Genomic DNA, 26,266 nt, shown 5'->3' with positions numbered 1-26,266 from the left:
TTGCTCACTGTTCCGAGTGACCTGGCTGGACCCTGTGTCCTACACCACAGCCCTGCCGGCCACCTCCACCCTCCACCCCGGTTCTGAGGCACCAGTGATGCAGCAGCAAGCAGCAGCTCAAAGACATTATCCAGCAGTATCCACTTGTCTCGTCTACCCAGCAGCACCCCCTTGAGTGAGGAAAGGTCCTGCCATGTCCTCACCTTCGAGGGTGTAAAAGTCCCTAGGGCAGTTTCATCTTGATGGGACCATGAGTGAAAAAAGGAGGTCGTTTCCAGCCTATGCTCACACTTTATTATATACAGACACACAGTGAGTGTAAGAACATCAACATGGGACATGGACAGTAAGGGATGCCCAAAGGCACTGCCTTCTGTCCCCTTGGTGCAACCAGTCAGCATAATTTATACAAATAATACAATATTTGAACAATAAATAAGTTTGATAAATTAGATCAAGAAATTAAAAAAACATAGAAAGACAAAGCAGCAAGGAATGATTTTGAGGACTGTGACACATTCACAGCAGTGACAACACCATCACCATCTCACCTGCACACCAGCAGCTGGAGCACAGACCCCCATCAGCACTTTTCTCTCACTGTACTATGACAAAATCCAACTGAGAAGGGGGAACCAGGGAGAGTCATACAGTTCATTAGTGCTGTGTTGTCACGGTCTAGAAGCCCTCTCTCCTTCACAAGCCCCTTCAGAAAGGGTGCTTGAAAACAAGGTACAACTGCAGACCCACTGTGCACAGTCGCAGCTTGTCTGTTTGGCACGGAAAAAAACCCTCAAACCAGTCTCTTCTGTCCTTCAGATGGACACACTGGCACAGTTATTAACTGGGTCGGGGCAGGGGGGTAGTGGGGGAAACATCTCTAAGGAATAGGGGAGAGAAGAGATGAGGCAATGCTCTCTTTCACTTGTTGGAGGCAGAGATGCTCTCATTCATGATTCCAGAGCTCTGGCACACTCCTTCCACATGCCCTGGCACTGATAGAGACCAGGTGGGTGACAATGCCAGCCAATCCCCTGGCAAGGAGGGGGTTACCACAAGGACTAAAGGGATGCAGCTCGGAAGTCAAGAGCTACAAGTCAAAGGACAGCAGTAAAAGGCCGCCGCTGGTTATTCAAGGGAAAAATAGTACTAAAACAGCCGGTCCCTAACCCTTGCAGGGGGAGAGGCTAACAAGACACTGATTGACCTCCCCACCGCCCCCCCTAGCAGCCTCAAAGCCTCCAGCTCACTCCCAAAGATGCTGGCAGCTGGCAATGAGGGGGAGAAGGACTCTGTCCATCATGGATAGCTCTCAGCAGAAAGGAGACAACTTGAAACCTGTCCCCTCCTGCCAATCCCCTTCCCATATTGCCCCCAAAGAAGGACGTTGGATGTGAAGAAACCAGGAATTGAGGGAATAGGGCAGTGAGAGAGAAATGGTAACAGATGGAGATCTGGGATGGGGAACCTGACCCCTCGGCCCTCACATGTACAAATTGTTACTCATCCAGGCCTGGTATCAAGTCTGCAATACTGTCCACATAGTAATTAGGCACCAGATCCTTGGCAGCGGCGCTGTCGCTGGCCATGTAGGCCTGTGCCTCTTCCAGGCGGGAAACGCCTGTCAGAGTGAGGATGGTAGCAAGGCCGCAGTTCTTGCCGAAGAGGATGTCTGTCTCCAGACGGTCTCCCACCATGAGGGTGCGGGACGGGTCGACACCGAAACGCTCCACGATGCAATCAAACATGTACGTGTTGGGCTTCCCCACCACCAGTGCCTTGCGGCCCGAAGCCGTTTCCACTGCGGCCGTGAGGCTGCCAGTCCCTGCAGGGAGGGAAGGAGGAGGAAAAGAAGTAGCCGCGGGAAGCTCAGCACCCCGGGTCCCGCCAGAGGACGGGCAAGCGGGATGCTGGCAGCACTGCTTCGGGAGCTGGCAGGGACGTGCCAGGGCATCCCTGCTCGTCCTGCCGCTCAGGGAACCGCCTCGCCCGCACCTGGGACAGCGAACCCCACCCGAGGCCACCCCCGCCACCAGCCCCTTCCCCCCGGGGCGGCGCGGGACGGGGCGCGGGCTCACCGGGGGTGCGCTGGCCGTCGCTGAGCGGGTGCCAGGGGTCGGGGTCGGTGGCCACCAGCAGGCACTGCGGGTCGCGCAGGTAGCCGCAGGCCTGCGCCAGCTTGGCGAAGGTGAACTGGTCGTCGTAGCCCACCAGGACGGCGCGCACCGGCTCGCCGGGTGCCGGCTCGCCCTCGCCCGCCAGGCGCAGCCCGGCGTCGCGCACCTCGCCGCGCAGCCCCTCGCCGCCCAGCACGAAGACGCGGCCGGCCCCGCTACCGTTCCCGCCGCCGCCGCCGAGGAGGCGCTGGCGGAGGAAGAGAGCAGAGCAGAGCGCGGAGCTGAAGACGTGCTCGGCGCGCACGCCGCGGAAGCCGAGACGGCTGAAGCGCCGCTCCAGCTCGGCCACCGAGCGGCGGCTGTTATTGCTGACGAAAAGGGCGGCCTTGCCGCTGCGCCGCAGCCGCTCCAGCAGCTCGGGGGCGCCGGGCACGGCGCGTTCGCCCGCCCACAGGACGCCGTCGCAGTCGAAGAGCAGCCCCTGCGCCGGGCCCAGCACCTCCCGCAACCCCGCGCCGCTCAGCCGCCGGCAGCTCGCCATGCCGCCGCCGCCGCCGCCGCCGCCGCAGCCCGCCGGCCGCCCCGCCCCGCCCCGCCGCGCAGCCAATCACCGCCCCCCGCCGCGCCCCGCCCCGCCGAGCAGCCAATCACGACCCCCCAGCCCCCCGCCGCCACCAATGGGAGACCCTGACGCTCCCCAGGGGCAGGGCGGGGCCGAGGGCCGGCCTCCGAAGCGACAGCGGCCGGGAGGGGGCGGGGACAGGGCCGGGCGCGCTGCCCATTGGCTGGGACCGCCGTGCCCGGCCGCCGCCCCCCGCCGTGCCCGCGCAGCCGCAGAGCGCCCCCTGCCGGCCGGCGGGGCCTGTGGGCGGCGCGGTCGCCATTACGGGCGGGCCCCGCGTCTCCGCCGACTGTGGGCGCCCGCCGCGCTCCCGCCTCCTTTCCTCCCCGCTGCGGCCCCGGGGGCTGCACTCTCCAGCACTTCAGGCTGCCAAGTGTACCCTGCTCTCACCGGCCTGCGACTTTGACACCAGCTTCTCAAATATTGGCAAAATATCACAGAACCAGTTAGGCTGGAAAAGCCTTCTAACATCATCGAGTCCAACCTAAGACCGAACACCACCATGTCAACTAGACCATGGCAGTGCGTGCCACATCCAGTCTTTCCTTAAACAGCTCCAGGAACGGTGACTCCAGGGCAAAACCTCCCTGGGCAGCCCATTCCAATGTCTAATCACTTTCTGTGAAAAATTCCTCCTACTGTCCCACCTCAACCTCCCCTGGTGCAGCTTGTGACTATGTCCTGTTGTCACTGCCGCTGGTTGCCTGGGAGAAGAGGTCAATCCCCACCTGGCTACAGCCTCCTTTCAGGGAGTTGTAGAGAGTGATCAGGTCACCCCTGAGCCTCCTTTTCTCCAGGCCAAACAACCCCAGCTCCCTCAGCCACTCCTAATAGAACATGCACTCCAAACATATATATATACACACATACATCTGTATTTATATACATATCTGTATTTATATATATATATGCATTTATATATATACCTGTATTTATATGTATCCATCTGTGTGTTTCGGGGGCAATGGGTTTTAAGGCAAAATGGGGCTGGGATCATGTCTGAGCATCTGCAAATGGCCCCAGGGGGCCAAGCTGCCCGCGCTGGCCCGAAAGCTGCAGTCAGTGTCTGTGCCTGCAGTGGGGGATCTGGGCAGGGATCTGGGCCCTCACTGGTGGCTGGGCCCCGGCAGGGATGTGGTGGTGTGGGGAGGTGGAGATGGGAGAGCAAGAGAAGGCAGGCAAAACATACCCGGTGGTGTGAGCCAAGGGAACAAGGTGAGGGACCAAGAGATGCTGTCCCTCAGGCCGCCCTGGCATTTCCACAGCGCCTGCTGGATCCCAGAGAGGTGCTAGATCCCATCTCCCCGACCTGTGATTCCCCCACGCCCCTCACCCTGTTCAGTTCACTGTGGGCTCTCTTTCTGGGGCTGATGTGGCTAGGGGGCTTCCTCCTGCAGGCAGTGGCTGCCCCTCCTCTGTGGTTCCCAGCTCACAGTCCATGGCAGCTGCTGTGTCAGCCTCACCAGTGGAAGGCTTGGGGGATGGTGGGGCATCGCGGCTGAGGCGGGGTGCTGGCTGCGGAGGGAGCGGTGGTGGGACGGAGGGGGCTCGGCTGGGCACCATCCGTCGTGGCAGGGCTTTGGGGCTGGCTGCCTGGGCAGGAGCTGTGCTCCGGGGCTGTGTCACAGATGGTGGTGGCATTGTGGGTCGGGCTGGAGCCGGGCGTTTGCCTGAAAAGAAAGCTGAGGTGGGCTGGGGTTCTCTCCACTGGGGTCTCTCCAAAGGGCAGAGGGGGCTGCAGTGCCAGCCATGGGTCAGGAAGGGGGCCTGCAGACAGGTGGATGGACAAATTGGGCCTTGCCCAGCTCATGTACTGAAGAGACGAGCACATCAGCTTTTCTGGGGGCTTTTCCCTCTTGCTTTCACTAAGGGCCATGAGCTTTGACACCACTTTACTGGAGGTGTTCAACCCAACACTGGAGGACATACTGTGTCTATCCTACAGTCCCATCTTGGCTGGATCCTGGCCATGCTGCCCTGGCCAGAGGCCTTTCCCCTCATTTGGTGACAGGAACATCCCCAGTGCCCACTTTTGTGAGGAACAGCAGGATGATGACTATAGCACAGGAGGTGCCATTGGGGGGTGTAATTTCCCAAGCATCTGGGGCACCCTAACCTTTGTGGGTGGTGGTGTCAGTCATCGTTGGAGCTGGTGGCCCCACAGCTTCAGGAGATGGCCTGGGCAGTGCTGGTGACACCGGCTGGTACCTGGCCTCAGGGTCCCTGGATGTGCTGTGCAGAGAATGGGGCAGGTCAGGCTTTGGTTGGCCATGGAGGTCCTGGCCACGAGGCACCTTGCAGCCACCTGTGAGGGTACAGCCCTGGTGTGGGGCAGGATGGAGGGAGGACATGGGGAGAGCTGGGACAGCCAGAGCCTCTAGCTCCCATCAGACTTACGCCTCTCCATCCAAAAGGGTGGGGGTGCTGGTGGGAGGGGTTGCAGTGGTCGGCTCTTCCACTGGGGCAGCCTTGCAAAGTCCGGTGTTTGTGGGCGACATGAACATGCCTGAGACATTGAAATCTACCTCTGGGTGAAGAGAAGGGAGATCCTGTGAGGAAGCACTTGCCACCCAGAGCAATGACCCCACAGCAAGGAGCCAGAGCAGCCTTCTGCTTGTCTCCTCCTGGAGATGGAGAAATGTTCCTTTCCCTTCCTCTCCCCATCACCCTCTGCTGCAGCCCACCAAGTGATGCCCTGGCCCTACCTCCAGGGAAGAGAGTGTCCACGTTCTGGATGAGGGCTTCCACCACAGCCTGGATGGAGGAGACCGAGGCCAAGTCCAGTTGCATGGGGTCTCTGAGAGACAGGGGTGGGGAAGGCATCAGAAAAGGGGTTTGGGGGCATTAACCTCAAATGGGTTTTTGTGTTCATTCTGCAGGGGTCAGGGTCTGAAGGGAAGGCAGCCCAGCCAAGGGCCATGGCAGCATGGGTGATGGGCCTTTTTCCCTGTCCTGGGAACCCTGGTTTGGTGTTGGAGGCCAGTGGTGTTGGAAGCCACACATGTCACAAGTGCTTTGGGTCTCAGCCCCCTCCTCTACTACTTTGCAGAGTGGCTAAGAGGATATGAGCTCGGTGAGGGGACATGCAACTCGGGGAGCATGGGGACAAGGGACAGGACTTGAGGATGGAAGAGATGTAGGTGCTTTAGACCAGCCTCAAGGCTGCTGGATCAGCCTTTGCCATTGGCATTTGCCTTCAGGACACCCCACCTGGGGCTAGGGAGCTGCCTCTCACCCCTTCAAATCAGATCTTACCCTGTGCTCTGCTGTGACCACAGCAGGTTTGGGCCCAGCACAATGGCAATGTTGCTGGGGGTCATTTTATTCACCTCCTGGTGTTCAGCCAGCTTGGCTAAAAACTTGATCAGATACCTGTGGGGTGAAAGGAGGGCAAGGGTTTAGTAGGTAGGGATTTGAGGAGGGAATGGCTACCCCTGGTGATTGCTTGGGGCTGAAGAAGCCCCGTTCCGACAAAACACCTCAGATTGTTGTAGCTGTCCTGGGGCAGGCGGCTGCAGGTGTCTCGCAGGCTCTGTACACGGCTATCAATGTCCTTTAAGCTGTAAGAGAGAAGGGGGAGCAGAGAGCTCGGCCTGTTCCCTGTGGCAGAGAGGGACACAGTGGGAAAGTGCTGGCTGCCCCGTGGGGGCCATAGCCCTGGAGATGGAGATGTCCTGCTTTACTGTGCTGTGAAGGCAGGCATCCATGGAGGCACTGTGTTTGTATCTCCCCAAATGAGACCAAGCACCCCTGCTCCAAGTGCCAGGAAAGATGGAGGGGGTTGACTGGGGGCTTTTTGAGACGTGCCAGGGATTTCCACCCCAGTGCCTGGACCCACCTGGCCACTTTGACCCATTCGTCATAGAGTTCGAAGGTCATCAAAGGCTGGGGCAGCTCCCGCAGGTAGGATTTCAGTGCACCTGGGAGGAGAGGGGGAGCAGTGGAGCTGATGGCAGCTGAGGGATGGCAGGCACTGCCCAATCATATCTCCCCACCCTGCCTTGCTGGCACTCACCAGCCACAGCGTGGGGGTCTGAGTAAAACTCCTCCAGGGCGTTGGAGCCGCTGGCCAAGCTGCTCTTCAGCTTCTTCAGCACTGAGGCGCCTGCTGCCAGCCGGAAGAGTCCCTGGGGGTGGGACGAAGAGGGAAGGGATGCATGTTGAGTTTGGGAGGAGTGCATCTGTGGGGGGGAAAGGTGATGAGGGGGTCTGGAGCACTCCCTACCTCCTCCTTCATGCCAGAAGCTAACAGCATCATGACACAGGCTTCGATGGGAAGTGCAATCTCCCGGCCCAAGCTCTTGAGGTGTGTCTCTAGGGACACACCATAGTACCCTGCCACTGGGGTGTCTGTAGTGAAGGAAGGCTCTGGAAGAGGAAGGAAAATGTCAAGAGGGATGGCGGACACTGGGACCATCCACCATTTGGCCATGGCAACGTCCTGCTCCAAGCCTAACTTGGCTGGCTACAGACAGAGGCAGAGGCAGGACAGGCAGCATCCCCAGCCCATGTCAAGATGCAGTCCCCAACCTACCCAACATGGGAGGCAGCAGCAGGTGTAGGGAGGGAAAATGAACCTTTTCCAGCTTTGCTGGCCACACTCGTATCCCGGGCTCAGCTACAGCCCTTGCCAGGCTGCATGGAGAGCCAGAAGGTACCTGTCTGTCTGTGGCTTTCCCTCAGTTCTGCCAGAGCTGAGTCCAGTGATTCCAGTGACTGCCGGTGGTACTGGGCTTGGATTTCCAATAGCTGCCAGACAGGGGACAGGCAAACAGCATTCAGTTTGGCATCAGCCCATCTTGGAGAGGTGCCCATTCCCAGGACATTGCACCCACATGAAGACAGGGCAAAGAGGGAGCTGCAAGGGGAACCTGCCTGGGGTCCATGGGACTGTGTCTGTAGTGAGGGGTAGAGGGCAAATTGGAGAGCGGTATCATCAGGACAAGCTGCTTGTTTGCACTTGGTGCTAATGGTGGCATTAACCTGCAGTGCCTGGAGCAAGGCCAGCTATAGGCATCTGCTGTTGCCTTGATCTGTCCCCTGCCCTGCTTGGGGCACTTGGTTTGGATGGGGGCAAGGCTGGGCTCAGACATGTTGCAGTTGACATTCATACACTGGGGAGAAGTGAGACAGAGGACTTACTTTGATGAAGTAGCTGGCGTAGACGTCCTCTTTGGTGGAGAAGTGGTAGAGGTCAGCCATGTACTCATCCTGGGAAGGGAGACAAAAAGGAGCACTCTTCCATCCCCTCCCTTGCACCCGAGGAAGAGGAGACACCTTCGTGAAGCCCTTTCATCTGCTCTGTGAATTGTCTAGACAGGCTCTCTGGGTGCAGTGGGGACTTCTCCTTGCCTCCATTGCTTATGTTTGGGTAGTGGCAGCAACCTGCCCTATGATCAAGGTCCTGGCACAAGAGGTCTCTGCACCTTCAGCTCCAGTGAGCTTACAAGCTCTGCCAAAGTGCTGGGCTTTTCAGAGAAACAGGGCAGAAGTGGAGAAAGTGGATGTGAAACTTCCCTGCCACCCATGACAGATCCTAGCTTGGCTGGTTCCCAGCCTGAGGGAGCCCCATATGCTCCCTGCTTTAGCCCCTGGAGCCTCCTCTCTGCAGCAGCTTGCACTATGAATCCTTTACTCTTTTTCTTCCCTGGGCTTGGGCCATGTCCCTATTTCTGCTTGAGGGGCCCATTTGCTTTCAGAGGGCAGGACATGCTGGCTGGCTGTAATCCATCTCAGCGTGGGGTCACCTTGGTCAAGACTGGTGGAGGGGAGCAGGTCTGCAGCCCTGCAGCTGATCCACGGGGACAGGAAGCGACCATCTCACCTTGCACTGCTCCACCTTCCTCTTCACCTCCTCCTCTTCTTCCTTCAAGATCTCCAGTTTGTTGGCAGCAGAAGATGCCCCTGGGCCAGCACCAGCTCCAGTGCTGTTACTGGAACTCTTGGCAGCTTGGTTCAGCCTTTGGGGTGGGAGAGAAGAGGCACATTTATGGTATCAGGGACGCTGGGTAGAACAGGTGCACAGACTGCTAGAGAAATCTGGCGTGGCAAGGGCTACCACTGGCAAGAGTTGGAACGAGGTGATCTCAGTGTACCAAGCAGCACTGGGGGACTTTGCTGCCTTTAGTGGCAGAACTGCCTTTCTCTCTGTGCTATGGAATCAGCATCTGAGCCCAGAGCAAGATGCACCTGCAGAGAGGAGCTAGCTGGGTGCTCCTGAAGAGATGTTGGAAATTGACTCCCCAGGGCAGTTATCCTCCTCTCTCGCCCAGCCTGTCTGGGGGCTGTAATCTGTATGTCCTGCCCCCTGCCCCTAGGGCTGCAGTGTGCCCCATACCGGCTCTTGATTGTGTTCCAGTCAGAAATCAACTTCTGGAGGGTCTTCTTGCGCTTCAGGATGATGGGGAGCTCCTCCTGGGGGAGAGAGGGCCAGAGTGAGTGGGGGAGGCCTGGGGACATAGGAAGAAGTGGTGAGATTGGAGAGCAGAGCCAGTAGGGCAGCCAGGACTACCTCACTGAGCTTGTTGAGCGGCTGCAGGACATAGTGCTCCAGGGCAATCTCAAACTCAGCCATGATTTTGGCCAGTGAGCTCTGTATGCAGCAACCCATCTCCAGAGCTTTCCTGCGTAGGACAGACATGAAATGAGTGTGTGCTAGAGCCATGCCCCTCTCTGACCCAACATCCCCACTATACCTGTACCCACGTGGGACCCTGAGCCAGCCCCTGGCCCTACTCTGCAATGGGAGGCTGAAGGTGCTGGATGTCCCCTCTCCCAGTCCAACACCAGTGTTTGCTCTGGGGACATGGTTTGAGCCATGGGAACCCCGGAGCCAAAACAGTGTCACCACCAGGATCTGGCATCTTTTGGGGTCACCCTGGCCCTTTCTCCCACCAGTACTTACCCAAGGCTGGACTCTGTGTCCAGTTCCTTGAAGCTCTCAGCCATCGCCATGGACAGAGCCATCAAGGGCAGCTTCTTCTGCACAGAGCCAAGGATTTGAGAGAGAAGTGGTGACACCACTGTGCCTGGCCACAGTGTGATGCTCCTCACCACAGGGCACCATGGGTGCCAGAGTTCACGGGGGTTTGGGAAGGGACACAGAAAACAAGGGCTTTGGAGGGTTATTCAAAGCAAAGACACTGTCTCTCTTTCAGGAGTGTCCCAAATTAGTGACAAATGAGAGGGTTGCCCTACTCTGCTCATCCCAGGCACTTGCTGGAGGCCGCTGCTGACAATGGGACCTGGGCTTGGCATAGCTTTGGGCCACCCTTCAGCAAAGCTGGCAAAGCAGGGGCCTGGCATCCCCGTTGCTGGCAAGAGACAGAGCTGGGGTGAGCACAGGCTGCAGTGGGGAGATTTTACTCACCACTCGCTTGTCCATCTCGGAGCCACATTGTCCCTGCAGGCAGGCTTGGAGCCTCTTGGACACACTGTGAGCTGCTCGCTTGGCCGGCTCAATCCTCTGCTCAATCTGGGGGCAGAAAAGTGGGACTGGGGAAGCCATTTTGTCAACCATGGGCACTTCAAGGCCATTTCCCCTCTACCCAGCTCTGGGTGAGGGTGGCCTACTGTGTTGATTTTGCGCAGCCTGGTTTTTGGTAGCGGGGGGCCACGGAGGTGGCTTCTGTGAGAAGCTGCTAAAAGCTTCCACCATGTCTGGCTGAGCCAATCCCTGATGGCTCTGAAGGTGGACATGCCACTGGCCAAGGCTGGGCCAATTAGAGATGGTGGTAATGCCTCTCTGAAAACATATTTAAGAAGAAAATCAAAACGAAGCGGGGCACAGTGTTTTTCTAGCCAGAGAAGAGGAGGAGGTGAGAATGTGTGAGGGAAACAATGTGGCGACACCGAGGTCAGTGGAGAAGGAAGGGGTGGAGGTGCTCCAGGCACCGGCCGAGATGCCTCTGCAGGCCGTGGTGAGGACCATGGTGAAGCAGCTGTGCCCCTGCAGCCCACGGGTCCACAGGGGATGCAGAGATCCACCCGCAGCCCGTGGGGGAGGCGCTCACGCCAGAGTGGGTGGATGCCTGGAGGAGGCTGTGATCCAGTGGGAAACCCAGTGGAGAGAGGGGGCTGGAGCAGCCTGTCCTTGGAGGACTGCACCCCGTGGAAAGGGAGACCCACAGCACAGCAGTTTGGGAGGGCTGTGTGCCCGTGGGAGGGCCTCACGCTGCAGCAGGTGTGGTGTGGTTGTTGCTCGTGAGATTGGAACCATGCTGGAGAGGTTCATGGAGAACTGTCTCCTGTGGGAGGGACCCCACGGCGCAGCAGGGGAAGGACTCCTCTCTTGGAGTAGTGGAAGAAAACCTCGGGTAATGAACTCACCAAAACCCCCATGCCCTGTCCCCTACGCTGTTGGTGGGAAGAAGGGAGGGGTTGCAGGAAGAAAAAATGTTTTTAAGGGCTTATTTTACTCCTCATTATCCTCCTCTGATTTCGTTAGTAATAAATTCACTTTGTACCTCTAAGTTGAGCCTGTTTTGCCCTTGGAGTGTTTTCTCCTGGTCCTTATGTCAACTCATGACGCCTTCATTAAATTTTTCTCTCCTCTGCCCAGCTGTGGCAGGGGAGGGTGAGTGAGCGACTTTTGTGGGTGCCTGGCATTTGGCCAGTGTCAAACCACACCTGCCAGCGTCCTGCCACAGTCTGGAGCATCTGGTCCAGTGAAAAGGGAGCACAACTCCTGGTCAGGATTCATCCCTCTGTGAGCAGCTGGGAAAGCCCTTTCTGGTAGTAGGAGCCTGCCAGTCCCTTAACACCATGGTCCTGAAATCACCCTCCAGCACACGGACAGATCCCAGCCCCATGACTTGGACGTGCTGGCACGGCGAATGGCAGGCAGGAGCGGGGCAGGTTCCCACGCCCAGGCACAAGCAGACACATGCCTGCCGGCCCAGCCTGCGCCTCACCTGCACTAAGTCTTCTGACAGGAGCTCAGTTGCTTCTTGGGCTCTGCAGAGGAAGGAGAAGGAACCATCAGCAAATGTGGATGACCTCCACCCAGCTTCCTTGGGAAGGCAGGTCCTTATGCATCCTACTCGCCTCTCTTTGGGCTCCTGGGAGCAGGAGCCACAGGCTATAGCCTGGACCATCAGACACAAGGCTATGGGTAGAACAAGCCAGGGAGGACAAGAACAGCAGGAGCAGGGCAAGGGAGCCAACCTTGCTGGCTGGTGGACACCCCATCAGACAGGGTTTCCAGTTCAGTGCACCTCAGTCAAAAAGTCCAGATGTGGCCTGTGTTTTTGGAGTCAGAGTGCTTAGTGGGGCCACAACAGGAGGAGGATGTTTACTGACCCTGACTGCCACCTCTCCCCTGAAGGTGAATCCAGGGCAGTGATGTTGCAGTCTGGCACACATCTTTGCAGCCAGGGTAGTCAGTAGCTGTGGGGCCACTGGTGCTGGAGCAAGGGTATCCTTGTGGTCAAGCTGAGGTCCAAGACCAACCCTCCAGAAATACCTACACAAACCCAGCTTTCTGTGGTTCTGCTCAAAACCAAATTCAAAACTCACCAGCCACCATGACCCCAAAACCTCCTTGATGCCTCCCATAGGGGAAGCCTTGCTTCACAGCCTGCTATCCTTGCTATGCCCCAGGAACCTCACTTGATTTCCATCTGTTGCTGCTTTTTCCCCAGTTCACATTTCTCTCTTTTCACTGCCTGCCAAAGCCAATGTGGGATGAAGATGTGGAGCTGCAGGAAACGTGGGTGGTTTGGTTGAAGGCAAGCAAGAGCTCATGAGATCATGGTCCACACAGAGGAGAGGCTCTGCAGCAGGTGAAGAGCTTGCTCTTGGACTCCACAAGCTGCTTGAGACTTGCCTGCCTGGCATTAAGCAAAAGGGAGGTGTATCTATCATGGAGATGAGAAATCTTGAGGGAAGTGGGATGGGAAAGGGCATCATGCTCCCCTCCAGGAAATGCAAGAAGAGCAAGAGACCACCAGCATGTAGGAGTTGCTTCCCTGTGGTTGATTTGTTGGGCTGGCTGAAGGACCTCAGTAGTTCAGGGGACAGCTCTGTCCCACTTAGCCACCAAGTGCTGGGAACCTGCAGAGGTGGCAGTAAGAAAGGGAGTGAGGGGGCTGGGCAGGGAGGGCCCAGCCCTGTAATTTCAGTTCTGGGTTTTGCAAGGGGAGAGCTTTAGAAAGCCAAAGAGGAAAATATGGAAATGGCAGAGGTAGGATAGGGACAGGGTTTTGTGTGAAGCTGTAAGTCCTCCGTGAGTCCATCTGAGGACCCCATGTCCTCTCCTCAAAGGGCATTCCAGGCTGCTCATGCTGCTGGACTGGCTAGAGCTGTGCAGGGCACTTTGTTCCTGTGGGGCACCCCAGACTCAGCAGGGAGGGCAGGTCCCAGCCTGATCACCCTCCTGGTCATTGCACAGCAAGGAGGATGTGGCTGGCAGGTCCCTCCCCATTGCCCTACTGCCCCACATCCTGGGGAAGCCAAGCTTGGGAAAGCCCTGTTTCCATGTGAGTGCAGCACCTGTGGGCCCTGGGAGAGGTAGCTGGGCTTGAGGATCATTTACTGCTGAACAGCACCAATGCAGCCTTCCCAAAGCCCCTCAGCTTATGCTGGAGATGCTCTAAACCCTAAGGTTTTCCCCCCCTTTTCCCTTTTCCCAGGCCACCAGCACTGGCAGGTCAGTTGAGCCCCAGTGCAAGCCCTCCAGGACCCGCATCCCGCTCCCTCCGGCACAGGTAGTGGAGAAGTTCTTACCGAATGGTGATGCTGGGATGGGACAGCTGCTGCCGCATTCGATTAAACTGTCTTTTCATCATCTTGAGAGTCAGGAGGAGACCACAAGAGCTGCTCTGCTTGGCTGTACCCGCTCAGCACCCCTCGACAATGCTTGGCATTGGATGCCTGCAGCCCTTCTTCCCCTCTTCTCCCCGGAGCCACTTTGCTCCTTGCTTTTTCCGAAGGACCTGTCCCTCCTTACTGCTCTTCCTCCTTCCCTCCTTACTCCTCTTCCTCCTTCCCTCGTTCCCTCTTTTTCACTTTCCCCAGCTGGTCCACTCCCTAGTCCCTCCCTGGGGATGCCCTACCTGCTTTCTTTTCCCCTCCCTTGAACTCCCTTCTCTTGCTCCCTCTCCTTTTCTGAGCTTTCTTCCTCTTCCGTCCGCCCCTCTGCTGCAGATCAGGTAAGAACAGCTCAGGGCTCCTACTCCGTTCTGTGTTCTTGTCACCACCCCACAAGTAAAAATAACTTCAGCCCAGCCTTAAAGGGGAAATTTTATTACAGCATACACAGAACAAGGCAGGACAAGCACATGCCACTGCCGAGCCCGAATGAAGGGCCCACGCTCTTTCTTGCTCTGTCTCAGCTGGGGTGGTTCCCCTTCGTTCCTTTGCCCACCGCCAGCTGTGCCGCGGGGCAGCCCGTGCTGGTGCCAGCTGGCTGTGCAGTTCATACAGGGCACCTCGTGTACACCCTGCCCTACCTGGTCACCCAGCTCTGCCAACACTCCTCAGGCACCTCTCCATGCTCACGGGCACAGCTCCATCCTCCTCCCCTGCGACATAGCCCCTTGTTGTGACAAAGGCAGCAAAGCCACCCTGCAAACCGCCCTGCACCCCTCACGCTGCTTTCCCTCCCCGGAACCGCCACAGAGCTGCGGCCAACGGCTGCTGCCTCGGGCACGGGGGAGCTCCCTCCCCCCGCTCCCCTCCGCGAGCAGAGTTCCTCCGAGCACGGGGACCGCAAACTCCCGGTTCTCAGCCTCGGGTGTTGCCTGCTCTCTGCAGAGCTGCACCAGAGCTCATCTCTCTCTCTCTCTTTTTTTTTTTTTTTTTGATTGAGAAACGTCCACTTCACACCACCACGACCTTTGGTCCTGACTCTATGAGATGACAATCTCACCTTATTTTTGGCTACCTGCAGCTAGGACTTTCCACCTGCACTAAGAGAGCAGAGGTTGCTGTTGGCTGGGTTACATGGCTGGCAAAGGAAGCAGCAAACCAAGCCCAAATGAGAGGCAGTCAGCTTGTGGGCACAAGAGACAAGCAGCAAAGGCAAATGAGGTGGAAGGGCCACTCCTTCTGTGCCCTGAAGCCTGAGGAGCAAAAATTTGGGGACTGCTGGGCTGTGCTCCTTGGCAAGGGTCAAGTCTTCAGTTACTGTATAGTAAAGTGGTGCTGGCAGCTGTTTTCAAGTGGTTGTGGGGTGACAGCACCACTCCCTCCCTGCCCAAAACACCAGGCTGTTCTAAACCTGTGGCAGAGCACATCTCATCCCCCAGCATCAAGCCCTGGGTGTGCTCCTAACACGCAGTCACTTCAAGCACCTGTTGCAAAGATGCAGCAAAACCCTCCCAGATCTTCACTGGCTGCATCAAGTAGTGGCTAGGCCATTCCTTGTATGCCATATCAGTTGCTCCCAGCGACGGGCTGCTGCTCACCAGAGGAGATCCTCCTTTGTACCCCTGAAATAAAGCTGCCTCACGGATCTGCTTCCAAGGGCTGCTGCCAGCAGTGGTGATGCTGCAGTCATGTGGGAGCATGGGAGTGAGCTCAAGCCCTGCTTCCCGTGGGCTCTCAGGCAGACTCCTGCCCACTGCCCCTCCATGGGGCAGAAGGGAAGTGGGCAGCACCCAGTTCACAGCCTGGAACTGACTGCTCTCAAAAAAGGAATTGAGAACTGCTGGGGGAATTCCACCATCCCTGCTCCCTGCTCATGGGAGCAGGGAAATCATTGTGGCAAGGCCCTGAGTGACTGAGGGATGAACTACAGGACTGCAGGGGCAGGATCTGAGCTGGGCAGGGCGCAGAGAAGCTCCTTAGCGGTCAGGGAAAATGGGGAAAAATGCATTCCTTGGGTAAAAAGGCAGAGGAGCAGCATCAGGAAAGAACTCTTTATTTCCCATAAATACAGCAGATTCTTCGCGCCGGGCGTCTCATTTTAAATGTTTGTTTTTCTTCCATTTACAGAATTTTGCACTGAAAATATATACAAGTCTATTCAAGAACCAAACAAGATCTGCAAAGAAAAAACCCATACAAAACCCTGAAGAGACCAGAAAGGGAAGTAAGACACAGCAGAATCCCAGCATAAAGACCTTGCTTCCCCCTCTCCTTTACTGCTTGCTGTGCCCAGCTCCGAGACACCTCACCTTCGCTGCCCCAAGCCAGAAGTGCAAGGCACCCTGCTCACCTCCATCTCACACATGCCTCCTTCTACCTCTGGCAAGCCAATGCAGAGCACAGCTTACCTCTGCTTTTTATGATCAGGCCCTCTCCAAACCAGCTTAGGGATGGGAAGCAGCTCCCATGGTCCTGAGTCCCATGGGGTTCGGGATTGCTTGGGATGTGCCACCCTCAGTCTCCTCTGCGCCTGCAGATCCCAGCTCTTGTGTCACAGTGATCAGGCGGCTGGGGCGAGCCCCCTCCCCACCACAGGGAGCCAGGCCTGCCCTCAGCTGCAGCAAAGGTGCACAAGGCACAGCTGAACCCCCCCCTAAGCCCCAGTGCAGAGCTTTGTGGTGATGGGCTGGGCTCCCATCTCCCCCCGACTCCCAGCCCATCACCCACCCCTCTGCGAGAGGACACTGAAGAGCTGAGAAAACCCCCCGCCCCACCAAGCTCTCCAGCCCAGCGGGGGAAAGGAAGTCTAAGTGCTACTTCCTCTCCCCATCTGGCACGAGGCTGCCGGGAGACTCAACCCCACAGCGTGCCCCTCTCTGGCCACCGTTCCCAAAGCTCATTATGATAGATAAAGCCTGTGGGAATGGTGTAGGCTTCCCTGCTGCAGGGGTTCAGAATGCCAGCTGAAGGGGCTGGGAAGGCACAGAGCAAGCCCTTCCCAGCCCCTGAGGCCCCACCCTGGGGCCCACCTCCCACCAACAGCTCTGTAAGCAGCTAGGACAGAGATATGTGAGGATCACTCCCCCTGACCCCCCCCAAAGCAAGGGCAGCTGTCTGCTCTCTGGTGCTGGAGAGATACCTAGGCTCTGCCCAGCCTTGTTCCACATCAGCTCCAGTGTGATCCCACCAGATGGAATCACTGGGGCCCAGCTCCAAGGAGGGGGCAAGCGGGACAAGAGAGAGCACCATAGAGCACGAAGTAGCTGAAGGGCTGAGAAGTGCAGAGGGGACAGACAAGGGAAAGGATCTTCCTTTGCTAGGCCTTGCCCTGGGCTGAGGTTGCTAAAGCTCCCTGTCCTTGTTCCCCTATGCACCTAAAGCGGGAAAGCAGGGTTAGAAGAGAAGCTGGACAGACTGGGGAGGGAGTGTCATCTTCAGAAGAGCAGGGAAGGCAACTGTTCACACACATGAAGCTTTCCACTCCACTTCTAGTCTTGTGGGATGAACATCTCCTGGCATCTCTGCTCTCCTCCTTGAGGCACGCTCCCTCTGGCCCTTGCCCGGCCATCTGGAGAATAGAGTGTGAGCACCAGCCCCCACCCGCCCTCCCATTTCCTCAGGCTGCTCCAGCCCCACAGGGTTGGCTTCCTAAGGAATCTGCAGTGTAGTGCCTACAACATGTGGCCCTAGAGGTTTCCCCAGGATTCTGGTGGGGGAAACTGGTCCACATCCCCAATTTCATTGTAGGTTTGCTCTCCCATTGTGAAGGTCAGTTTGTACCGTAGCCTCACTTTCTCCTGGAGATGGGAGAAAAAGGATACGCAGTCAGAAGCAGGGTAAGAAAGGCATGAGGCACAAACCATTCATGTCTCAGATGCTGCTGAGCAGAGGGAAGAGGGACAGGGTAGTGAGGCTTTGCCTGAGCACCAAGACCAGCCTCTGCTCATGCCCCAGGGATGATGCTTTTACCTTCTGTGGGTTAGCGAGCAGCAGGACTTGAGTGATGGCACTGGGGTGGACGATGGGATTGAATGCTGGCAGCTCTGTGCCTGAGGGAGGCTGTAGCTTCACCTTCATTATCTAGGGAGAGAGTGAGAGAAGAGAGTGACCACATTCCTGAGGGTGACTTGGCAGCCAGAAGCCTTGCTCCTGTATTTGGGAAGCTTCCACTGTCTAGTCAAAGAAAAAAACATTGTGAAGGCAATTAGAACTTGCTCCCATGCCCATAGCACTCTCTCCACCCACCCTGCCTTTCCTGCAGAAGTAGAATCATGCTTTGTCACAGTCTGGGGACCTCAGCCCCATCAGCTGTCTTACCTTGGGGACGGCAGACTGAAAGACAATATTGCGGATGGGCTGCGGGGCCGTGCTAAGCATAGAAATCACCACCACAAGCACATCAGGCCTCTCGGGCAGGGCATCCTTAGCAAAGTGGAAGAGGACACGGAAGCCGTGCTGATCATACACTGTCACAGGGAGGATGCTGCCTGGGGGAAAGACGGGGACAGGCAGCAGTCAGCCAGGAGCGAATTGGCCTTACAGCACCTTTCCCCATCACCCTAACTCCATACAAGTGACACCATTCTTCTTCAGCCTCCACAAAATCCAACAAACAAGAAGCTTCTTCACATCATTCCCTTCCATGTGTGCAGGGTTTAATCCCTCCACTCCTGCCCCCCTCTTTTTCCCCGACTCACTGGGTTTGATTGACTCCAGAGGCACAGTGATGTTGGCCAGCGAGATCTCCTGGGGCAGCGCAGTGGCAGGAGGCCGTGGTGGGACTGCAGTACTTCCTGCTGGTGTGGTGGCAGCTTTTGGAAGTGTAGCAGGGGCAGGCAGCTCTGAGGTCAGGGGCAGTGTGGGGTTAGGGGAAACACTCTGGAGCACAGGCAGAGCACTGGGATTGTGGGCTGTGGTGCCAGAGCTACTCCTGTTCTGCAGATCCCTCAGGGTGAGCCGAGGGGGTGGCTGCTGCTTCTCCCTGCGGGGGGAGAGAGAGAGCAAGGAGTGCAAAAGGGCACTGAAGTGCTATCCAGCACCCCAGAAATGGAAACAATGGGGAGAGATGCAAGACTGCACTACCAAGTGCTTACCATCGCACTTGTTGAGATTCTGGAGGCAAAGACTGCTGCAGCAGTGTCTTGCCCAGGAGGTCCAGGTCATCCAGGCCACTGCTGCTAGGAGACGGTTTGGGAGAGGATGCACCAGCATCTGCTTTGACTGGTGGTGGTGCTGCTGCGATAGGGGTGATACTGAGCTCATTGCTGTCTGATGACTGTGGAAAGAGTGCACAGGAGAGCCCCCAAGCAGGGTTGCGTATCAGCACCAACCATCAGATGTAGCATGTTTCTCTAACTACTTTTGTTGCTTTTGCCACCCTCCCCATCCTCTGCCCTAGCTCTCAGCACATTACCTGGAAGCTGTTCCAGCCACTGCTGTCACCAGCCTGGACAGGATGTGGTGCTGGGTCATTCAGGCCTGCCAGGAGTAAAAGCAAACATGAAGCAGTAAGAGCATTAAATGCGGCCTGAATAAGACACAGAAGCAGCAGGGCAGAACCGCCAATGTGGTCTCCATCTCTGGCCCCCATCCTTGCATGGGGGAGAGGCAGGAGGGTGATAGTGGTTTTATTCTGTCCAGATATCCTCATTTATAGTTTAGTTCTCACTGCAGTTAGCAGAAAAATGAATACTACTGACCTGACCAATCTGACTGACCACGTTGTCTACTTGATGCTGTGGTACTCAAAAGCACTTGTCTTAGGAAACAGACACTTTGTTGTGCAAAGAAGGACTCTAGAGCCTTTCTAGGATTGGCACCTCCCATGACTTCATGTGAGCAGTTCTGGAAGTCCCATGCATCTGTTGTCAGCTCGTGACTTCAACAGCAAGCAGTAAATATGGGGGTGACCCACCCTTGTGATCCCATCTGGGGATGTCCATTGCATCACTCTTGATTTACCTGCCAGGTCAGTTTTCCCAGAGCAAATCAGTGGGCACGTGCCTACAGGCTCTCTCTGACTAGCCAGAAAAACACCATGGGGCTGAAGTTCAGAACCACAGCAGGGTCTTTCCCTCCTTCTCCCTCACACTAAATGAAGGACAACTCTTTGCCTTTATTATTCAATTCTACCAGAGCTCTCTCTTATTCATGTTCCTGCCAAAGAAGAACCATCTATGCAGACTATGCAGAGTCAAAGAATAAGGAGCTTTTGCTCTGGATTTCTCACCTAAAGACATGAGTTCATCATCTAGCAAGGAGACAGAGACAGCTTGGTCAGGCACAGGGACTGCTGAGCCACCTGAAAGGGTGGGCAAGGCTGGGTAGGAAGGGCATGTTGCTGGAAGCTCCAGGCCAGACAGATCTAGAAGCGCTGAGGTGCTGCCTGCAAAAAAAAAGCTGAGAGTCAGAAACATTATCCAGGGTTACGCAGTGTGCTGAGGCTGGTTCTCAGCCTTCCGCACACCCCCCTGCTCTCCCTTCCAGTTCCCTTTCTTCATGCACCAGGCACATCCACAAGCCATTTCCTTATCTCACCAGCCCCACTCTAAGCTCCCGCAGATTTCCCCTTTCCACTTCTCTCGGTCTTCTCTTACACTGCAGGAAACCAGCAATAGGGTCCCTCTGCTTGACCCTCCTCAAGTCTTGTCCCCGTTCCTCAAGTCTGCTCACCTCGAAGGGGACCAGCCACCGTCTCCCCATTGATCTCTTCTCCCCGTACAAGCTGCTTGTAGAGATTGATCACCTGGGTCAGATTGTCATTCGCTTGCAGAATCTCCGCTGAAAGTAAGAGTGAAAATAGCGAAGAGAGTAACTTTTATACCCCAACTCTGTCTATCTCTTCAAAGCAAGGCCCAAGTTGCTGCAAACAAAAGCACTGCAGAGAGCGTTTTCGCCATTCTGCAGACTGCACCAGGGTATATTGACACCTCCAGGGCAGTCTCAGCAGGAATGAGAAAGGCCAGATATGTTTACCTAGAGCTTCGTCATTGTCTTCTGTGTCACTGGCGAGCCGGAAAAGCATGGGCCTCATGCGCTCACAGCGCTGATACAGCTCCTGGGGGAGAAGAGAAAGAGTGATGAGGTGAGCATCAGCTGGGTGTGCAAAACAGGCAGGAGGATGAGGGGATAAAGGCCACCCATCTCTGCTAAGTCCAGGGAGGATTCTGGGATTGCCTTTCCTCACCTTCATTAGGTCCTCATTGCTTTCTGTTGTCTCCCCCTTGCTGTAGTTTGTCACCATCTCTGTCAGCAGCTTCACGTTGTTGTTCACCTCCTCAATGGCATTCACCCTCTTGGAGATCTTCTCCATGCGCTTCTGGTCCTGGAGGGGAAGCACATGGGGAAGGATGTCCTAACTTGGAGAGGAGGAAGGCTGGGCCAGCCAACCACCCTGGACTAAAGCACACTGCCCTCAAAATAGCTCCCACTCCAGCGGAAAACTCCAGGCCATTTCTGGGCAGGAACATGCCCAACAGGGATGGAATTGCTGTAGATCTAGTGCTGCAGCAGGGCTTGGGCCACAAAATGCACCCAGGGCCATTCCTCCTAGTAGCCAGGGGATGGCAGAACTTGCAAAAGGACTCTTTCACAGCTGCTGCAGCCAAAGTTTGGGCAGAAGCTCCATATGTCTGCACGAGGTTGCAGAGCCAGTCCTCCTTTGGTGCTAACCATTGCCACCCAGACCATGACCCCCCAGCTCCCCTTTTCCCCAGCCACACCTCCTGAACCATCTCCTTGATGAGCTTGTTGGCAGCTCGGAGATCCTCAGGATGGGAACTTTTCAGGAGGCGAGCCAGCGTCTGCAAAAGAGAAGGTACTTTTGAGCCCAAGCTGAAGGATGGCAGCTGGAGTCACTCTTGCAACACTAGAGCCAAGAGTTCCTCCCATCCCAAAGCTGTATCTGGCAGAGGCAGTGAACAATTCCAACCCTTTAGAAAGCTGAGCCACAGGAGCTTGTGGGCTATCACACACCAGGGAGAGAAGTACAACCGGCTGTCCTATTCCTGTTGTGGTTCTGGTTATGCAAGCTAGGTCTTTCCGTGAAGATCCCTGCATTCAAAACCTGCTCCTGCCTGCCCATTACCCACCATGGAGAGTCTGGAGTGCAGCAGCACTGAGACAGGAAGAAAGCCTGGTTTATGCAAGAATTGCTGTGGCATTGTAATGGACTCCTGGAACATCTTCACATGCCTCTTTCTGGGTACAGTTGGTGAAGAGGGAGAGCTCCCACTTTCTCTCCCTCTCCATAGTCAGTGAACAGTCCCACTGCCCACCTACAAATCCTCATTTGCAGACTCTGACCCATGGAGGCAAACTATACCCCTTGCAGCAAACTGGCATCACACTCCTGCTGCAGAACTAGACCCAGAGGAGCCCAATACTTGCTGAAATGTATCAGCACTGATAACACAGAGGTTTGCCTGAGTGACATAGTTCTGATGGAAAGACAACACAGGATGGGTCCAGGTGGCTATAAATGGTTGGGCAATAAGCAGATTGCAGTGCTGGGGGTGGGGAAGAGATAACAACAGCAGCATCTGGGGCTGGGATTTAAACCTCATGGCCAGATAACTCAGAAGTCTAGAGAGCTCACAGCAGCAAACCTCCCAGAACCTGCTTGGGCCAATGTCAGTGCCTCACCCTTTGGACCATCCTACAGCTAAGTGCTCCAAAGGTCAAACAGACCCACATGCCCCACACTTGTGGATGTTTCCTTTGTCATGATTTTGGAACAGGCCCTCATCATTCCTGTGATGCATTTAATGAAGGAGAGCAAGGGACCTTGACTTTCTGAATCTCCACATCAGGGGGACATAAGATACTGGAGCAGGAAGATGATGCCTACTGTCCCTCTCCTTGCACAAAGCCCTTACCTTGGATTTTTCTTCATCATCAAAGATGATGTTCTTGGGTCGAGGAGGAGGCGGTGGAAAAGGAGCATCATCGGGAAGTTTTGGGTCACACTTCACAATCCCTGCAGTAAAAACCAAAGGAGAGATCAGGAGGACTCACCCACTTGGGGATGGCACTGCCACCCATGTCTTTTTTCCCTAATGGCCCACCAAATCCAGCTGGGACTGAGGGTACGTGGGTTATCCTGTTGCCCAAGATCCTGGACTGTGTTTCCATTCCCCATAAATATCCCCTCTTAGAAAATTCCAGCATGTACTGCCAAAGCATTCACAGCCCTTCAGCCCCAGACCTTTCCAGTGCCCCATCTCCCATGAGAGCAAGCAGATGTGCTCTCCAACCCAGCAACTCATCACCAGCAACTCCCTCTGCTCAGCCAGGAGCCCCAAGGCACCTGCTCCTTCTCCTGACCCTGGTGCTGAGTCAGACTGATGGATGTCCTGGGTCTGGGCAGAGGGAAGGGAGAGCTTGTTTCAGATTCTGCCCAGACAAAAAATGCGAGAGGGCAAACCATCTGTCCACTTTCCCCTGCCAGACCACTGCCTCTCACCTTGCTTCTTCAGCATCTGGTAGGCTTCTGAGATCTTCACCTCATGAGGCAGCCCTAATGTCCAGCTGTACATCAGCTCCAGGATCTTTGACTTCACTTTTTCTGATGTCCGGCTGCCAAGATACTAGAGGAAAAGAAAAGAGGTGCCTTGAAGCTGATCTGAGCTGTTTCAAGTCCAGCCTATTCCTCTCCTCACCCTCCCAGAAGAAGTGAGACCGTTCCCAATGGCACAAGGAGGAAAGAGGAAGCAAGCAGGAAAGCTCACGAGGGCCTTGCAACACATCCTATGCTGTGCCTGGTTTCCACCACAGGAAAAACAAGAGCTGTGAGAAATGCTGCAGCAGCAGCTGCTCAGTGACACACAGGGACAGGTGGGATGGTTCAGGCAGGTCTCCTGTCACCTTGTGAAGGCAAGGGTCCTGCAAAAAGAAGCTGCTCAGCAAGGCAGCCCTTTAGGAATGGGGGGACAGCAGGGCTGAGAGAGGGATGTGGGTAATGGTCTCTGAGGCAGGGCACTGAGCAAGGTGAGCCCCAGATGACCAGCACCCAGCAGGTGCCATGCAATCATCTTTCAGCCTTCTCACACGGGTCTGCTGGTGGTAGAAACAGTGCATGTGCCACCAGAGGCAAGTGGCTTAAGGCAGAGGACATACTCTAGGGTGCCAAGCAGGAGCACTTTAGAATGCTGGTGTCACTGTCCCTGGCCATTCATCATCACAGATCACAAGCTGTGACTGGCAGACAAAGCTTTTCCTTAGTCATATTTAGCCTGTGTTCCCTTAACTCTACACGTGCTGGTGTTCACTGCCTTGACTGAGCAGGGGAGCCCACACACCTTGTTCTGCAGCAGGAACAGCAGCATCAGCAAAGGAGCAGGTAATGACTCGGTCCTTCAGATGGACTCACCAGAACACCAGTGACCAAGCCCAGGCTTGCCCTCCAAGAGTGTCTCAATCAGGTTGGGACACCCCAGAGAGACATGGTCATGTCAAAGCTGGGGGAGGTTCCTGAGCACATGCAGCACAGACAGAGCCCAACAGGGATGCAGGGAAGGTGACTCCAGGCACACACGTGAGCTCAGCAGTCTCACAAGTGCTGGCTGCACCATGTCCAGCTGGCCCTCAACTTCCTACAACAAGAATCAGCCTGGAACAGCGGGGTGAAAACTCACCTTCCCACCAGAAAACTCACTGGGAAACAAGGACTAGATCTCCTACTAACACTGTCCTGTTTCCCCCCATCCCAGTGGGTGTCTGACCTGTCTGCTCAGCCACCACTTTTTCCCAAAGCCCTCCTGCCACCAGGCACCAGTCCCTTCCAGCACAATGCCGTGAGACCCACCTTAGGGGACACCACCTTGATGAGCTCATTGAGGAAGCGGAACTTGCCCACCTCATCGTGGAAGCGTTTGCCACAGCTCTTCATGCAGGACTCCAGCACCTGGGGAGAGGGGTCAGGTGAGTCCCAGCATGGGGTCAGCAGCAGAATCAGGAGCCAGCTCCCTCCTGCTCCCCCCTCACCGGGTACAGAGCCTGTGGCTATTGTCACAGCAGCGCAGAGGGACGTCCCCTTTTCCCTCCCAGGTGGTCAAGCACCCGCCCACAGGGAAGCAAGAGTCTCGTCTTTGGGGCCAGTTTTTGCAGAGGTGGCTCAACAGCCCATACAAAGCGATACCCTTAGAGAGGTCACAAACAGCAGGGTCTCAAAGTGTGGATCCACAACACGATTAAGAAACATAGAATCCTTTAGGCTGGAAAATACCATCAAGATCATAGAGTCCAACCATTAACCCAGCACTGCCAAGGCCACCACAACAAAAGCCAAAAAGCTTCCTATCAACTTCAACAGGCCACGATCCTTCTAGGAACAAAACCTTTCCAAGTAACCTCTCCTGACTTGTGGAACCACCTTCAGTCCCTCTCCCACCCAAGGGCCCAGGTGCTCCAGGGCTCTCTCAGAGGGAGTTCGAAGTTTCCCATGCTTCTCCAGTCAAGCTGGAGCATCTCCACACCCTGCCCCTCCATCTAGTTCTACCAGCCTGCAGATGCCCTTACCGTGAGGGCCTGGATAGCTTCCCATTCCTGTGGAGACTGGATCTTGTGGGCAAGAAGTCGGGTGGCAAGTGGAGGACTGGAAGGAGCGAGGGGAAAAGAAAAGCTTGCCGGTTATTGACAAAAAGCCTGGCACCTGTATTTCTGTCTGGGAATCCGGAGTTGAAAAGCATGTTGCAAGTTGAAGATGCTGATAAGGCACCAAGACACCTCAAAACCCTGAGGGAACCTTCCATTAGTGGACCATGACCCCCCACCTACCCCCACCTTGAGGGCCTTCATGCCTATTCAGCTCCTGGGACAATTCCATTGGATCTTACTAGGTGGGAAATCATAACCAGGCCTGTGACCTGGAGAAGCCTGGGGAAAGGACAAAGCACTTACCCCTCTAGCTCCTTATTGAGCTGTTCACAGAACGCATTGATACCATCCCAATCCAGGTCCTTGTTCAGGGGGTTTGTGGCTTTGTCTGCGGGCAAGAGGAGGGGACGGTGAGAAAAAAAAAAACAAAAAACCAGCAGACTCCCACCCTGTGGAGGGACAAGGGTGATCCCACTCCCTCCCTGCCAACTGCAGCGGGTGCAGTAGATGGGGACGGCGTGGGAGGAGAAACATACTCGTGTCCACTCGCCCCTTCCCACAGCAGCCCTGTGCACAAACTCTCGCCCTCTCCTCCCTGCTGGCCCACCGTACCCCTGCCTCTGGCTCGGCCCTGGGGTCTCGCCCGCAGACCCCAGGAGCGCCAGCAGCCACGGCCCCCGCGTGCGACCCCCAGCCCCTCTCCCTCACGCCCCTGCGCCCCCCCACGCCCGCGCCCTCCCCGCCCCATCGGGAAGGGAGCGGTGGTCGCAGCCGCACTCACTGATGCGCGCCTCCAGCGTCTCGGGCTCCATGTCGGAGGCCCGCGGCTCCTCACCGGGGCAGCGCCGCTCCGCCGCCGCCCTCCCGCCGGGCCCGGCGCGGCCGCGCCATGGAGAGTCCCGATCCCTGTGGACACAGAGACCCGGAAGTCGGCCGTGCAGAGCGCCGCTCCGCCGCCAGCGCGCCCCCTGCTGGAGCACAGCCCCGCTCCACCATGGGCTCACCGCGCAGGGGCAAGGAAAGGCGTGGGATGCGGAAGGAAGCGGAAGGCCCTCCCGGAGAAGGACACGGAGGGCAAGCGAGAGAGGGGCGGGGCAGAGCGCCGGAAAGCAGCGGCCGCGCG

General features: G+C 56.4%; 3 protein-coding genes across 6 annotated transcripts; all 3 read right to left on the bottom strand.

Moving 5' to 3' along the window:
- Positions 1 to 271: 271 nt before the first annotated feature.
- LOC125325388 (pyridoxal phosphatase) lies at positions 272 to 2,678 on the bottom strand. The gene is made up of 2 exons (XM_048302393.1): positions 2,079 to 2,678; positions 272 to 1,825 (listed from the first exon to the last, which is right to left on the bottom strand). The coding sequence occupies exons 1-2, from the start codon at positions 2,656 to 2,658 to the stop codon at positions 1,500 to 1,502; spliced, it is 906 nt and encodes a 301-aa protein (XP_048158350.1). The 5' UTR covers positions 2,659 to 2,678; the 3' UTR covers positions 272 to 1,499.
- Positions 2,679 to 3,630: 952 nt separating this feature from the next.
- On the bottom strand, positions 3,631 to 14,530 carry SH3BP1 (SH3 domain binding protein 1). Of its 3 annotated transcripts, XM_048301710.1 has the most exons (18): positions 13,465 to 14,527; positions 11,652 to 11,694; positions 10,109 to 10,213; positions 9,644 to 9,720; positions 9,251 to 9,362; positions 9,077 to 9,153; positions 8,564 to 8,699; positions 7,882 to 7,950; positions 7,398 to 7,488; positions 6,965 to 7,107; positions 6,755 to 6,866; positions 6,578 to 6,659; positions 6,219 to 6,299; positions 5,995 to 6,111; positions 5,445 to 5,536; positions 5,137 to 5,266; positions 4,856 to 4,971; positions 3,631 to 4,409 (listed from the first exon to the last, which is right to left on the bottom strand). In XM_048301710.1, the coding sequence occupies exons 1-18, from the start codon at positions 13,524 to 13,526 to the stop codon at positions 4,078 to 4,080; spliced, it is 1,977 nt and encodes a 658-aa protein (XP_048157667.1). In that variant the 5' UTR covers positions 13,527 to 14,527; the 3' UTR covers positions 3,631 to 4,077. The 3 variants fall into 3 exon arrangements, with proteins under 3 accessions (XP_048157667.1, XP_048157668.1, XP_048157669.1); XM_048301711.1 differs by lacking the exon at positions 6,219 to 6,299 and having other exon boundaries at positions 13,465 to 14,529; XM_048301712.1 differs by lacking the exons at positions 9,644 to 9,720; positions 11,652 to 11,694 and having other exon boundaries at positions 13,465 to 14,530.
- Positions 14,531 to 15,585: 1,055 nt separating this feature from the next.
- On the bottom strand, positions 15,586 to 26,066 carry GGA1 (golgi associated, gamma adaptin ear containing, ARF binding protein 1). 2 transcript variants are annotated; one of them, XM_048301714.1, is made up of 17 exons: positions 25,925 to 26,066; positions 25,447 to 25,531; positions 25,066 to 25,141; positions 24,353 to 24,451; positions 23,012 to 23,135; positions 22,425 to 22,525; positions 21,270 to 21,350; positions 20,735 to 20,872; positions 20,524 to 20,605; positions 20,221 to 20,328; positions 19,778 to 19,933; positions 18,962 to 19,026; positions 18,642 to 18,823; positions 18,246 to 18,529; positions 17,866 to 18,035; positions 17,518 to 17,628; positions 15,586 to 17,345 (listed from the first exon to the last, which is right to left on the bottom strand). In XM_048301714.1, the coding sequence occupies exons 1-17, from the start codon at positions 25,953 to 25,955 to the stop codon at positions 17,235 to 17,237; spliced, it is 2,004 nt and encodes a 667-aa protein (XP_048157671.1). In that variant the 5' UTR covers positions 25,956 to 26,066; the 3' UTR covers positions 15,586 to 17,234. The 2 variants fall into 2 exon arrangements, with proteins under 2 accessions (XP_048157671.1, XP_048157670.1); XM_048301713.1 differs by lacking the exons at positions 25,066 to 25,141; positions 25,925 to 26,066.
- Positions 26,067 to 26,266: the final 200 nt, after the last annotated feature.

The sequence above is a fragment of the Corvus hawaiiensis genome, chromosome 4 (genome assembly GCF_020740725.1).
Source record: "Corvus hawaiiensis isolate bCorHaw1 chromosome 4, bCorHaw1.pri.cur, whole genome shotgun sequence".
NCBI classification, from domain to species: Eukaryota; Metazoa; Chordata; class Aves; order Passeriformes; family Corvidae; genus Corvus; species Corvus hawaiiensis.
The sequence above is the reverse complement of the archived record's forward strand: the minus strand, read 5'-3'. Positions and strand labels throughout refer to the sequence as shown.